Source organism: Nanorana parkeri, unplaced genomic scaffold, assembly GCF_000935625.1.
Source record: "Nanorana parkeri isolate BGI_ZX_2015 unplaced genomic scaffold, ASM93562v1 scaffold94, whole genome shotgun sequence".
NCBI classification, from domain to species: Eukaryota; Metazoa; Chordata; class Amphibia; order Anura; family Dicroglossidae; genus Nanorana; species Nanorana parkeri.
Window position 1 is genome coordinate 1236125 of NW_017306362.1, and position 15497 is coordinate 1251621.

Sequence of the window (15497 nt, forward strand, 5' to 3'; positions counted from 1 at the left end):
GGAGCATTGCATTGTAGGGTAAGTAAAATAATAATTAAACAAAAGTATAGTTATTCTTCAAAGCTGAACTCTGGAATTTTAAAAAGAACTACCCCTGCAGTTCCTCTGTTACATTGCTGGTCAGTGTGAATACCTCTGTTACATTGCTGGTCAGTGTGAATACCTCTGTTATATCGCTGGTCAGTGTGAATACCTCTGTTATATCGCTGGTCAGTGTGAATACCTCTATTATATTGCTGGTCAGTGTGAATACCTCTGTTATATTGCTGGTCAGTGTGGATACCTCTCTTACATTGCTGGTCAGTATATATACCTCCGTTACATTGCTGATTAGTGTATATACCTCCGTTACATTGCTGGTCAGAGTATATACCTCCGTTACATTGCTGATCACTGTATATACCTCCATTACATGGCTGGTCAGTGTATATACCTCTGTTACATTGGTGGTCACTGAGAATACCTCTGTTATATTGGTGATCAGTGTAGGCCTCAAAACTAATTCTCTCCTCTATCTCTCTCTTTCCTGGCACTCTCTTCTATATATTCTCCCCAGAAAAGTGCTGCGCCACGCTACAGTGTTCAGGTTTTGCTTGAAGAAAAGGTGGCAACCCTAGACCTAATTCATATGAGGCTGAACTCCAGAGCAGGAACCCTGTGGCAGGAGTCACAACTGTCTGCCGCTCAGCCTGTACAAACCAATACCAGGCTGACAGCAGCCGCAGCTGCCCCCCTTCCCCCATGTTCTGAGGTAACACATGGAGCAATTACCTCCAGTTCGAGACATTATCACTCCATGTGCGATTACCCCTGAACCTCTGGCTTAACAGCTGTGGCTTCTGTCCAGAGCCACCCGTGATTTCTGCTTCAAGGATCTGCAGGAATCCGCCTCAAAGCTGAACGTCTCATGTGAATGAGGCCCGAAAGCCTTTAAAAATTCCTCTCTTGCTGCACTTGGGTTCTGTGGCAGTACACAGTTGGCAGCGATGGCAGGAGCTAATTATTGCTGCACTGGGCATGATCACTTTGGCTCACGTAGACAAATGTGGGCCGCGTGTCTTTTGTATGCCAGGACCGCTTTCTAGTCCCTGGCCCGGGCTTCTTCCATGAACATGTATTCTTGGCACATTGCTCTGAACAAGTACGGTGCGCTCCAGTATTTTGTGCTATACACGTATAGAATGGATATAATGAATTCCCTTCTGGCTCTTTCTGTACTTTAAAGGTTAACAGCAGGACCCTCATATAAACACTCAGGGACCGACCATTATTTTCTATGACAATACTCTCCTGCCTTGCGGGGGTCTGATGTTCGCAGTTACATAAAGGTTATTGAAAGGGATGGGGGGAGGCATTAAAACTGAACTAGGCAAATGTCTAAGTACACACAGGAAATACAAGAAGGGAGCTGTCATATCGGCCAACAAATTTTGTATTTCTGTCCTTCCAGTACTGAGATTTACACAGCTCTGCCTCACAGCACAGCCCTATCTGCCAGTTAAAGTTGATGTTTAAAGAACAACTCCATTAACCCTTACAGCAGTGGCCTCACAAGGGGGGTGCGGCCCGCACTAGGGTGACACCATTGCAGGGGTGACTAGGGTTGCCACCTGTCCAGGATTGACCCGGACAGTCCGGGTTTTGAATGCCGTGTCCGGGTTTCATGGCAGCAGAAACCTGGACACAAGATGTCAGGCAGACAGGGGCAACCTAAATTAAGATAGGGGCCACTAGCTCCCCACTGAAAATAGTCTCAACTGTGATATTTACATATGAATAAGCCACAACTCATTCTCCCAAAAAAATGTTAGCGCGTCACTAGAGTGTTCGGGTTTCCCTTGAAGAAAAGGTGGCAACCCTAGGGGTGACACCAAAATGACTGACACTCATTTTGGTGTCACCCTCTCTGAAGAGTTGGGCACTTGGTCATGGACAGAGAGCCTGACAGTTGCAGGAGAGAGGAGGGGACCCGGCGGCATACCTTATATCGCTAGGTGAACGTCCCCTCCTCTCTCTGCCGACGTCCATCACCAAGATGGTCCCAATTACATAATCGTGCACGTGCGTGGTAACGTCATCGTGCACGTATGTGGTGGGGCTACACCTGCACTACAAGGGTTAACTACAAGGGTGAATATTTCTTTTTTGTTCTCGCCCCCTAGACAAAATGAGCAGTTAACCCTTCCAGTGCCGGGGGTAGCCTCACTGCACGGGTTCATTTTTAAAAATCCTGCAGTTATTCTTTAATTTGCTTCTAGTTTGCCTTCCCTGGCTTATCACACACCCCCATCCCTTCACACACACACACACACACACACACATCCACACCCTTCATCAATGTGCTCAGAAATTTGTAAATAAACTCTTTTCATTTTTATTACATACTTTATTTTAGACTCATCCATCACTTTGTCTCTGTGCTTCTCTATGCAGATCATGGCTGCCTCTGGGGGGAGCTTACAAAGCTTAATAGCACACTGCCCTACATAACACCCCCATGTGATGCTGAGTCCCTGTGATCGAAAAAACTGAAATCATTACATGAAGCGGCTGGGACAGCGACAGTCAGACTAGGGAGGAAAGGGGTAAGCAACCTCGGCACTCCAGCTGTGGTACTACAAATCCAATCATTCCTCTGCCTCCAGGAGTCATGCCTGTGGCTGTCAGAGTCTTCAATGCCTCATGGGACTTGTAGTTCCACAACAACTGGAGTGTCAAGGTTGCCTACCCCTGGGCTAGATGATGCTGGATGTCTTCCAGCCAGTAAATGAAGCGGGCTCTATCTGACTTTCTGACTTGCTGCAGCTCTAATGAAGTGCAATCAGAGGAAGCAATTTCAGTCCAGGAGAGGAGCCGGTACAACCGTGCCAGACTGAAGGGATGTCCGGAGTTCAGTTAAGTTGCTTGTTTAAAGGAGAACTATGAGGTGAGTGCTTTTCACTCACATCATAGTTCTAGCCGACCTGTGACAATGAGACTGTCACAGGTCGGCTCAGTAGATCGGGAGGTGAGCGAACATATACCGGAGTTCGCTCACCTCTCGATCCTGTCGCGGCTCTCTGCCATGACAGGGGAGGGGCTGGATTCCCCCTGCTCCGATCCGCCAGCGCTGACTGGCGGATTGGACGGGGGAGGGGGCGGGTACAGCTGGCTCTGCCTTTAGATAGGCAGAGCCAGCTGTCAGTCACGCAGCTGGGCGGATCCCGGCACAATTGTCGGGATCCGCTTCAGCTGCGACGTCTCAGTATACCGCGAGCTACAGCTCGTGGTATACTGAGCCTAGGGTGACGGGAGGACGCTAGTTTGTGTCCTCCTGTTACCCTAAGGAGAACTATGGGGAAAAGACTTAACCCCATAGTTCTCCTTTAAGTCTTGCTCCTCCCAGCCTGTGGATGGACAGTGAAATGAGAAACAGCAGACTAATGAGTTCATCTCTCTGTCACTCTGCTCTCTCCATCCATCAGCATGTGCCTTGTCAGTACATAAGCACTGCAGCACAATTGACTAGGGAAGTGTTCCTTGCTGATTGGAGAGCTCTAGGTCTAGCAAAGAGGAAACACACAACAAATGTTTTGATCAGATGAGCACTGTCAGATAACAATGAACACTACCTGGAACTTGATGTGTCTTTTTCATGTGCGTTGTGCCCTTGATGTGAGCGGGCTACTGGCCACAGCAAATGTGCTGCGCGCAGGGTTTTCTGGAGCCGACTGCCCTGCACCCACACTCATATGAGCGGAGAGTGATCCCAGTTTAAATCTTCGCCGAGCTGATGCAGAATTCATAAGCACAGCAGGAGAAATAGACTCGGCAATTTTTAATTAATAGAAAAAAGCGGCATTAGAAACTCCCATCTGAAATCGCCCCGGGCCTGCGCTAGTCAATAAAATCAAGAGCGGTGCATTATTTATCACAGGGCATGGCTGAACTCAATATCATTTTGGCTATTTATTAAAAGCATTGAGGAATAGAAAGCAGGGCTGCTGCCCAAAGTGACCAATCAAGATTCATCTTTTATTCCCCGGGGAAATTAAATAAGGAATCAGGTTAGTCGCTGTGAGCAACGGCTATGAGCTCCTGTATAAAGAGTAATGAGCCACGTGCAGGAGTCCGGGTCCATCAGTTCAAATTCTCCTGTCACTAATGAAAGTACAAAAGACCGAGATATGGTTAGCTGCTATGGCTGACCAACATCATTACTCTTTGTGCGGCTTTCAGAAGCCTATCTATACGTAAAAAGCCCCCAAAACTGCCCCTGCTGTGGGGCTGCTCCTGAACGGCAAGGGTTAAAAGAGAACTATGGGGTAAGTGTTTTTCCCCATAGTTCTCTTAAGGGTCACGGGAGGACATATACTAACCTCCTCCCGTGACCCAAAGCTCAGTATAAAGATGAATAAATGTCACCAGAACACAACCAGTATTACTGCAGTTTGTTTATTGGAACGTCATGTCACCAAAACTAGCGCTTTCAGGGCCACGCAGGGTCACCTTCAGTCATTGTTGAGTCTGATGAAGGGAACCCTGCGTGGCCCCGAAAGCGCTAGTTTTGGTGACATGACGTTCCAATAAACAAACTCTTTGGACTGCAATATTGGTTGTGTGCTGGTGACATTTATTCATCTTTATGCTGTGTGGCGGCGCCATCCACAGGTCACTACAAGCAACCCCCCTCATACAACTTTGGGTTTTTCCGGTAGGGAGTGTGACAAGGTATCTTTTTGTTTGTCCCAAAGCTCAGTATATCGCGAGCTACAGCTCGCGGTATACTGAGACCGCCGCAGCCAGGACGGATCCCGACATTACTGTCGAGATCCACCCAGCTGCATAAGTGACAGCTGGCTCTGCCTATCTAGAGGAGAGTCAGCTGTACCCGCCCCCTCCGCCTTCCGTTCCTCCAGTCAGCGCTGGAGGATCAGAGCGGGGAGGGTGGGATCCCTGCGTGGTGCAGTGAGTGACAGTCACGGCTTTCTGCAGGGAGATGATGGAGAAGCGAGCGAGCGACGGTATGTGTTCGCTCACTTCCCGATCTATTGAGCCGACGTGTGACAGTTTTATTGTAACATGTCGGCTCAGACTATGAGGATGAGTAATTTTCACTCACCTCATAGTTCTCCTTTTAACTGCTCATTTTTGTCTGGGGGTATTGTGTAAAGGACTTTTACTTACCTGATCCCCGCTCCCGTCGGCTCCAGGACCAGCGACCTCTTCCCCTCCTATGTTCCGGCGGTCAGAGGCCAGCTAGTGCCATCACGTCTAATACAGGGCCCATCGCCCTGCAGTATATGTGAGGTCGTCAAGGGACATTCCACAAACTGGAGCGAAAGGGGACACAAGGAACCCGCCGACTGCCAGAGGAGCGGAGATCAGGTAAAGCTGGCCATACACCTATAGATTATCTGCAGATTTTCTGTGGTCAGATGTAAAAAGTGCAACAGATTCCTCCATCTACGCTCAACTGTGTGGATGGAGAACTTTCCCGCTGGGCCAAGCTTCAGTATCTTGCTACTCAGCCCCGTTGGCTCTCACAATACCTGAGCAATGCCTCCATCCAATCAGATTTTTTGAGTATTTTGAGAGCCAGCGCGGGGCCGACTAGCAAGATACTGAAGCTTGGCCCAGCGGGAGATTCCTCCATCCACACAGTTTAGCGTAGATGGAGGAATCTGTCGCACTTTTTCCATCTGACCATAGAGCCCGGATAGCAAGGATTTGCCACAAACTTGTGGCAGGGTTAAATTGTAATTCTTTTTAACTTGCTGCACATATTCCTGGCAAGTTGTAGACTTGCAGAACACTTGCAGCACAAGTTCTAGTTGAAACCTTTTGAATTTGTAGCAAATTTGCTTGGCAAGCCAACGACAAGAGTCCTGCAGGTCTTAGCAAGAGCTCTGCAAGTGTATAGCACTTTTGCAAAGCACGTTGATCTGGAGACTTGCAATGCAGACTTGCTGTAATTATGCAACACAATTGTGAAGCTTGGCAAGTCTAGCAATAGTTTAGCAAGTCATTTTCAAACTTGCAGCTCAATTGCTTGCTATCTGGGAAAGTCTGCAGATAATCTATAGGTGTACAATTCAGGGCCTTCAAGTTCCCATTTGAATGCTGCAACAGGATACCCAACATCATTGAACCTGGAAGACTGAGGACATCTTGTGGCGAAAAGGGATTACTGCAGAGGACAACGCTGGAGAGGAGATGAGTATTGCAACCAAAACTGCATTTTTTCTTATCTAGCTGTGACAAAAAAAAAACAATTGGCTGGATGGGCATTAAACTAAGGAGGATCCTGTTAAATAATAATTTTATAACTGTGCCTTTGTACATGGTAACGCCTGAATGCTGTGTTAGTAAATAACTCCCATAGCTGTCAATGTCACAGAGGAGTGCGGTCACGTCGCTGAGCTGATGTCATGTTTCAAGGTTAAACCTTTGCGAGATGCTGCTTGTGCGGAGATGTAGAACACAACACAATCTGCTCATCATCAGTCGTTCTGACCCTGGCCGGCATCGGATGTGCTCCTGCTGGGTGTTACATTCCAGTTACCTATAAAGACGAATGCTGCCAGAGAAAATCCAATGTTTAATTAACTGTGCGGGGACTTTTCGTGTCATACCGTCAGCGTGTGAATAAAATATCTCCCCTCAGCTGTTCCCAAGCTTGCAAATGTCCATCTGATAAGCTTATCATATGATCCTAGTCGGCCTAACGGAAACCTGTCATGAAAAGAATACATGTGCTGTTGTTGACCTACTTCCGTACATGCTAATTGCCTGTCATGTTGATCCTGTGGTTTCAATACCTTCTGAGACACTGGCTTGGTAGATCAAGATCTACAGCTATGGATGCGCAGGAACTTACACAGTGGCCTGTTCAGCAATCCAGAATCAGAATTTCCTGCCAACACACGTAGAAGACTGAAATTATGATTACATAGTTGCACATTCACATCGGTCCCTGCCCCCAAGGAGCTGACAATCTAAGGTCCCTGTCTCACATGGCTGATTTAACCCCTCGCTGACCAGGTGTGTACATCCCCTTCCTGGCCAGGCCATTTTTCAGTATTCAGCGCTGCGGTACTTTGACTGACATTTATTCCGTCATGCAACGCTGTACTGAAATTAATTTTATACCATTGTTTGGGGACAGATAGAGCTTTCTTATGGTGGTATTTAATCACCACTGGGGGTTTTATTTTTTACTATATTAAGGAAAAATTACTGAAAATGTTGGGGAAAAAAGTGTTTTTTTTTAACATTGTTATAAAACATTAATTATTACCCAATTTTTTGGGTAAAAATATAAAAGATCGGGTCACGTCGGGTAAATAGACATCAAACATGTCAAGTCTTAAAATTGCGCGCACCGCATCAAAAAAACTACCATGCCCAAAATTGACCATAGGTGATGATTTAAAAGCTTTTACAGTTCATCAGTTTAGTGTTATCAGTGATTGATGTCCCTAGAATTATTGCTGTCACTGCGACGTTCATGGCGATATGTAACATGTGCGGTGTAATGGGCGCAATCATCATTTTCGCACGTATGTGCACCCGATGCATGTTTGCATGCGTGTATGTATAGGTGGGGACTTTAAAAAAAAAAAAAAAAAATTTTATTCTTTTTCATGTGTGACTTTACATTTTTTTTACAACTTTAGTTTGTTTCCCTATTTTTTTTTTTTACACTTAACTTTATTGTTATCACATAGGGGACTAAGAAATCCCCCTATGTGATAGCAAAGAGGATGTAACAGGTCCTCTTTATGGAGACATCAGGGGTCTCCAAGACCCCCCCTCCCCAAAGAAGCTGTTGAAGCAGAGATCTGCTTCATCAGCTTCTGGAGCTGGAGAGTGACACGAGAATGTGGAAGTGATGTAATATACATTACATATGCATTCTGACACCGGTGAGGGGACCGATCTCCCTCTAATCCCCTGTCAGAGAGCCACCATGCTGGTCCTGGGCTCGCACCGGGCACAGCGGAGCCTGGGACCAGCGGGACAGCGGGAGGGGGGAGTCGCGGAGTTACTAACTTGATCCAAATATAAAAATGAAACTTAGGGGTTTATTTATACTCATTTAGACTCGCATGAGTCTCGCAAAGGAATTGGTGAGACCTGTGTGATGGGTATGAATAGGGCCTAACATTTTTGGTGCTAAAGGTGTCCCTCTTCTTCAAGTTGGGAGCTGTGATGATCACTATCATTAAAGGTTTCCAGCTATAAAAGGCAGGTGGATGCCCTTCAAATGGCACTAGCACCCCTAGATGGCGCTGATGGGTATAGGAATTCCCTTTACTCAGCAGCGCTATCTAGGGGTGCTAGTACTCTGCAAATAGCATCAGTACACTTTTATAAATGAACCCCATAAAGGATTGTGTTGAGTGATGAAAGGGTGAGGGGCCCTGTATTGTCCCCATGCCCTGCCAGACATGACTGTGCTGTGTGGCAGAGCTGTGCAAAATCTCAGGACCAGATGGACATAAATACAAACCACTTGGCAGGTAAAACAGCTCCCTTACATAAATTTCATCTGTTTTTCTGGAGTTCAGCTTCAAAGTTACAGCAGCACTCTAGAAATCCAGACTTGCTCAACCTTTTGGTATTGTTTAGTGTGTGGCTGCCATTTTTGCTTCGTAGGATGTATATTATTCTCATGCTTCAGGAATTGGACAACAGCCACTTCTGAATGTGGTCACTCCTTTAGTGTAGGGATATAGTATGTTATAGGTACAGTATATTCGTTTAAATTGGATGAAGTTATTTGGCGGTCGTGTAGCGCAGTTACAGGACGGGAGAGTTCAAACAGAATAAGCAGCCTTCATTTTCTGCATGCCGACTGATCGGCTTCCCGGGGTGTGAGCCGGGGGCATCGCTGCACCAAAGAAAAGCATTAGCCTAATAATAACGCACGAGGGATCGCTACCTTATTAAAGTCGCCTCCAGACATTTTCGTCGCTTGTCTCCGTCTATGCGCTTGTCACAAATAAAGTTTCTAAAACTCACAATTTAGATCCTTATGAAATTTCTTTTGCTAATCTGACATTTTATTGAAACATTATTTATTGAAGAGTAATATAAAGGCAGTTATATTACATGATGAATATTTGACAATAACCCGCCCTCAAAATGTACTTCTCAAACTTTACAAAACAGCGAGTTCGGATGTCTGCGCATTAACCTCTTTGGTGCTCATTTGTCTTTAGAGTCTTAAAAAAAATGGGCATGAGCTAGCTCTTAGCAATCGCCGATGCTCTGGCCGGAATCCCGCCCAGCTCTTAGCAATCACCGATGCTCTGGCCGGCACCCCGCCCAGCTCTTAGCATTTACTAATGCTCTGGCCAGCATCCTGCCTAGTGAAGTCACTGGTTGCCAGGAGCTGGGCGGGACACCGGCCAGACCATCCAAGCGTGCTAAAAGCAGGGCGGGGAGATGTGAAAGGGCCATACACATCTCACCGCCCAGCTCTTAGCAACCTGGGATGCTTCGGCCGGTGTCCTGTGCAGCTCCCGGCAACCAGTCAAGGTTGCCAGGAGCTGAGTGGGACACCGTGGGGTACAATCTTTTGTAGATATGCTTAGTTTTTTGAATGAGCACCCGGGCATTTATGTTACAAATAGGGTGTGGTGGCTACTCCTGAGACTTTATATGCTGTAGTATTAAAAGTACCCTTGACTGGTAACACCCAGTTTGGAGGGGTGTTGTCCACATATCTTTGGCAGTAAGGTATCACAATGCAGTGATGGACTTTAAGCTTGGGTTCAGACATTGCAGCACATTTATAGAGGCGTTATTGTGCATTACAGTAGGACACCCATTCAATGGGCTGCCTATTGCCTCTACAAGGTAGCAAAGAAGTACATGATCCCTTTTTTAACTCACACCACAATGCATTGTAATAAGTTACAGTGATGTGACGCAGCACACATGCAATGCCTAGGTGCGTTGGGTTTTCATTAAGAAATAATGGTTTCACGTGCCACAGGTGATCTCATGCAAATGTGGGAACACACTCGTTCCCATATTACACATATATGTAAACAGGGACTGAGGGGTTCTAGAAGGATTTATTTAATAATAAAAGAAAATTACTATTTGTGCCCAATACTCTAGGTGGGTGATTTTTAAATAATTTGCCCAGCCATACGCTGGCTGAATGCCATTTGCACTGCATTCTCACTACTAGATGGAGCCATATATCATAGGAAATTCCTATGCTCCTCAACTCCATCTTGTGGTCGAGAATGATTAATAAATCATGCCCTAGGTGTGCTCTGGAAAGACCCCTGGGATATTTTTGTCATAGATCTGGATTTTTTTAAATTTAGGCACCGCCTCCCCTTCTTAGCTTTGAGTTTATATCTTGCCAGGGCTGCCACCTTTTCTTCAAGTGAAACCCGAACACTCTAGCGCTTTGCATGGCAATTTTTCTTTTGGGGAATATAGAGGAGAGAGCGAGGAGAGGCAGCCAGGAGAGGGAGTAAGGAGACCAGCTATAGAGGACTACAAATTCCAGCAATACATTATACAGCAATACAAAATAATATCAAGTTGCATATTCTGTGTTGTTCTGGGTTGGCGGCCTGATGTGTCCTGGTAGCCTGTGCGGGCTCTCAGATGGGCTGTGCGGGCTTTCAGGTGGGCTGTGCGGCTCTCAGGTGGGCTGTGCGGCTCTCAGGACATTCTGCGCTATGGTGTCTCACCAGGGGTCCACAGTCAGGCAGCAGGAAGTCAGGGAGCTGGAGGAGGAGAAGGAGGAGCAATCACAGATGCGGCTGCCCGAGATTGCGCTTGCCGAAGACCTCGGAAGCCGCATCTGTCAGAAAAGTGCCGGTGTCGGCACTGAGTAGAAAAGTGCCGGTGTCGGCACTGAGTGTCTTGTGTCCGGGTGTCCACTGGCTGGACACAAGACTTCAAAACCGGACTGCCTGGGTGAAAACTGGACAGGTGGCAACCCTATATCTAGCTATTTAGTGTATATTATATTTAGTATGTTTGTTAATCATTATTTTATCTTTTTTTGCATTCCTTATCGTTATATAGTTACAAATATCTCCCTATGTGCTTCAGTTCCCATGTTGCCTTCATGTGCATTTTTCCAGCATCTTCATTCTTCATGACCTAGATGTATTTTGTAATGCATGTGATAATTCAGCAAACTTATACCCAAAACCAAATAATAAGCAAGTTATTTTAAAGCTCAACTCCACCTGCTTTGGGAAACCTTGGAACAGCCTCAGCAGTGGTACACATACATGGCTGCTAACAAAAACAGAGAGCTCTGTAGAGGTGAAGTCACTGATTGACTGGCTCTGTCTTATTGCCACCCTTGGTGAGTGCCTAGATAAACAGCACTGGCAATGTGTTTAAATGGAGAAAACATGGAGAAATCTGCATGTGTTTTTGACATGTACAATTATAATAATAATTTTTTTTTGCCTTGACATACCATTAATGTATATGGAAACACGGGGGGTGGTCAAATGCACTTTGCAAAGATCCCCTGCATTGGCAATGTGACATTGTCTCGTTAAGAACAAACCTAAATGGCACCTTAATACATTTCACCGTGATATCTTTAGTGAAAGTCTGAAACAAAATCTCCATGTCAGTGGCAACTAATCCCCCCATAAAAACAGGTCTTTGTGGCCGCAGAGTTCTATTACTCCTCTAACATAAATAATTGCCACTCTAACTAAATACTTGAAGCCTTTTTCTCAGAAATGTACCTGGTATTAGAGACCTGTCTAAATGGGTTTCTACGCTTTAGCTTTATTTATTGGCAGATACTAACAGTGTTTGTGTATTTTAGATTGTTCATAGGAGAACAGCATATAATTGCAGAAAACACTTATTTACTACGATTAATTTGTTATGTAGCCCCTCATGGGCCTCGAAGAATATATTATATAAATGATAAATAGAGCATAGGAGTGTTCCTAAACAGTATTTTACATTTCTTAGGATTGTGTTAAGCTGGCCAGTGGCGTAACAATCACCATAGTGACCCAGGCGGCCGCTATGTGCACAGGGGGCCCAGGCAGGACATCACCCTGATGCCGTGCGGGCCATCTGGGTCGCTATGGCATCTCAGGCTACTGGCTGTCACTGGCGGGTGTGAGGAGGAACGTGTCACTGTTAGATCACCCGCAACCTGTCAGTAATCGGTCAGCGGCGCGTTCCTCCTCACAGTCGCTGCTGAGTCAGTGACAGCTAGCAGCTGTGGAGCAGGGAGGCTGGGCCCGGCGTCAGAAGCGGAGGAGGGCCTTCTCGATGGAAGAGGAGGCGGGGCCCGGCAACAGAAGAGGAGGTGGGGCCCAGTGACGGAGGAGGCTGGGCCTGCCAGCAACCATGGAGGCGGACAGACTTTAGCTTCTCTTTAACAGATTTTAGTGATTGGGTTTACACCTACTTGAAAATGTAACTCCACTTCTGGGTGATCAAAGCACATTGAAAGGATTTTCTCAAACATTGTTGCAGATTCTGACCGTTGTCTGCTCTCATGAAATAGCTGTTTGTTTCACTATGTCCTTTCCAGACTGATTCCTGAATGGGAGGGTCGGTTTCATTATAACCACCCGGTGCACTTTCAGAGTTCTAATAACAAAAATGGTTGTGTCTCAGGGAGTAGCTCACCAAAAATAAGATTTCTATTGCAGGAGATGTCTAAAATTTTAACTTGTTTCTTAGTTCAGACTTTTGGAAAAATTGGTCAGCCAATAACACAAGCAGGAAATTACATTCTCTGGGGGTGTTCCGTATACCACCTGTTTACTGAATGCCTCCAGACTGCAATACTGCATTGAATATTTTGAATTACAGCAACTTCAGATCGAAATGGAAAGGTAATTTTTAACAACAATAAATTATAAAATGGCTGTATATGGTATATATATATATTTTTATGAAAGTACAGTTCTCCTTTAAGGTTACATCTCAGGCTACATAGACTGGCTAAGAAAAGAGACTGAAGAACCTAATGTGTGCATGTCACTAGCTTATAGGTTCTGGGATTACCGCAGGGCATGTAGGCCAATTTGGCAAAAAATTGATCGGGAACACAACTGATCTATCACAAGGACCTGTAATATATTTGTTTTAATGACATGGGATCACTCATTAAGGCAGCGCTTATATGCAGGATATGGAAGGTGATAACATTTTTTATTTCTCTGAAAATACAATATTTTTTCTGTGCTGACGTTTCTAATTCCCCGCACATAAATTATATGTGATAGTGCAGCTTACCTTAAAGTGGACCTGGCATCAGATATACTTTTCATGTTATGTGTATCTCAGAAAACCACCAAAAATCAAAACTAATAGTTTAAATTTTAAGATATTTTGCTACCAGCCTAATGTCCAAAAACTCTTTCCTAGATGTTATAATTACTTAAGACCACAACCATTTTGATAGACTTTGCCCCTGAGGGTCTGAGCATTTGGACTCTCCGTCCGTAATTGCTAAATTGCAGGGATATTGTTTAGGTTTCACCTACCCTTAGGTCAACTGTATCCTTGAGGCCACAGTACATTCACTATTATATTTGTATTGGTTGGTATTCACCTATATATAAAAAGGATAAAGAAAATGATTAAAAATGTCAGAATAAATGATTCAGGACTTGTACACACAGGGAGCTGTGAAGTGTGTTGGGGATCTCAACTGTTTCAGGTATTGTTTCAGGCAGTCTCTTGTCCAAACCTATGTGGACCCCATGACTTTAAATCTTACACTTTTCCCTTTTTTCCCCAGGTGTGGAGGAAATTCAGTGCATCTTAGAGGATCGAAAAGTCTTCCTGCATGAGCTGTCCGATATCAGCTTCAGCGAATGCAAATTCAGCTTGTCATTAACAGACTTTTTAATCATTATCTTCTCTGGAGTAGCTGTCTCCATAGCTGCCATTTTTTCAAGCTTCTTCCTGGCGACAACTGTGCACTGCTTCCATAAATGTGCACCAAGCAAGGATGAAGATGACGACGATGATGAAAAGTAGGAACTGCACATGTAGCCTTTTATGGAAATATATAAATAGAGCCGTGATCCTGAGCTAAGTGTAGTAGTCCAGGGCAAGCAGATTGTACCATTTCCAGTTTAGAACAGTCAAGACAATAAACAGCTGAATGCTGATTGGATGTCAAAGGTTACTGCTCTTTGCCATTGCTTTCTTAGTGAAGGGTCATCCCAACCAATTATTTGTATTTCCATTATGAATAGATGCTCCTGATAGGATGAACTAATCAACAGATTCATACATGGGAACTGTGATGGAGAGATTTCTGCACCTAAATTCCACCTACCTGCCATGGTCATTGCAAAGGGATCTCCTTCTCTATCTGTTTTGGTTATCCATGTATTCTTAAAGAGACTGGAGCAGGAGGACTGGTACACTTCTAACAGCAAAACGAGAAAGAACACCACATTTGAGGAGCAGAATATTATTGTCAACAGTGTGATCTCTCCAGTAGAGACACCAAAAAAGAAGACAATTGGTGTCTCAACCGTCCAGCATGTATCCATAACCAACATATCATGGGTGGATTGACAGGTGGAGCCTATACTGAGCAAAATATGGAGGTTGCCTTTGCTGACCACTCCTTATGAAAGGTGCTTGTCTCTTATGTTGATCCAGAAACTTCAATACTTTCTGAGGCACTGACTTGGTAAACATTCTCACCTCAGTCTAACCTACATGCTTGCTCTAGGTCAGTGACAAAGAAAGTATTGAAATCAGAGACAGCCAGGCAACTAATATTCTTAGAATGCAGTCAGCAATGATGACAGTGTATATCTTTTATAAAGGTTTCCTTAAAGTGACCCTATCAACTTTCCCAGGGCAAAGATGCAGTGTCCGTATAAAGCTCACCCCTTGAACAATTTCTACTCACCTCTCTAGTGTTCTCCTCCCACTTCTTCCTGTCTGTTTGGGTTGCCACCAAAATACCTAGTGTCAGATCTCAGAGGAAGCAGTGATTTGACAATTCCGGACATGACCCTGTATTATGGGAGGAAGTCCAATAAGTCTCTATCACTGGAAGCACAGGGTATTGTGCAGTGGTGGCCACAGAAGTTGGAGGGTCTGGGAATTGTTGAAGAGGTGTGTATAAAGTGGTCAGAGGATGAACATTACATAGACTTTGTCACTTGCCACTGAGTGGATGGTCCCTTTAAGTAAGCCTATATACTGTTGAATCATATATATAACCATATGTCAGCTGCATACCACAAAACTGCAGTCTTTGATATAATATTCAGAGCTCGCAGTAATATGCTTGTATGTAAGATTCCTGGGTCTCAGCAAGGAAAATTCTTCTTCCTCATCCGTCTTCTCCTAAGATCTTACTAACAGCTGCAGCCTTTTATTCATGTGGCATGACAAAGTACTGATTTGGACTCTCCATTTTTTACTATGAATTATCTAGTTGGGAGGAGGTACATCATAGCAATGTTTTATAAGGAAATGATCAAGTAATGTCAGGCCCTAAAAATACGTAC

The 15497-nt window shown here is 44.9% G+C and overlaps 1 protein-coding gene across 1 annotated transcript in view; it reads left to right on the forward strand.

The window, feature by feature from the left end:
- LRRC38 (leucine rich repeat containing 38) overlaps nt 1-14080 on the forward strand; it is a 24668-nt gene extending 10588 nt beyond the window's left edge. Inside the window, exon 2 of the mRNA XM_018552652.1 lies at nt 13757-14080. Within this exon, the coding sequence (XP_018408154.1) occupies nt 13757-13998 (242 nt within the window). The 3' untranslated portion in view covers nt 13999-14080. The remainder of the gene's footprint in view (nt 1-13756) is intronic.
- The last annotated feature ends 1417 nt before the right edge of the window (nt 14081-15497 follow it).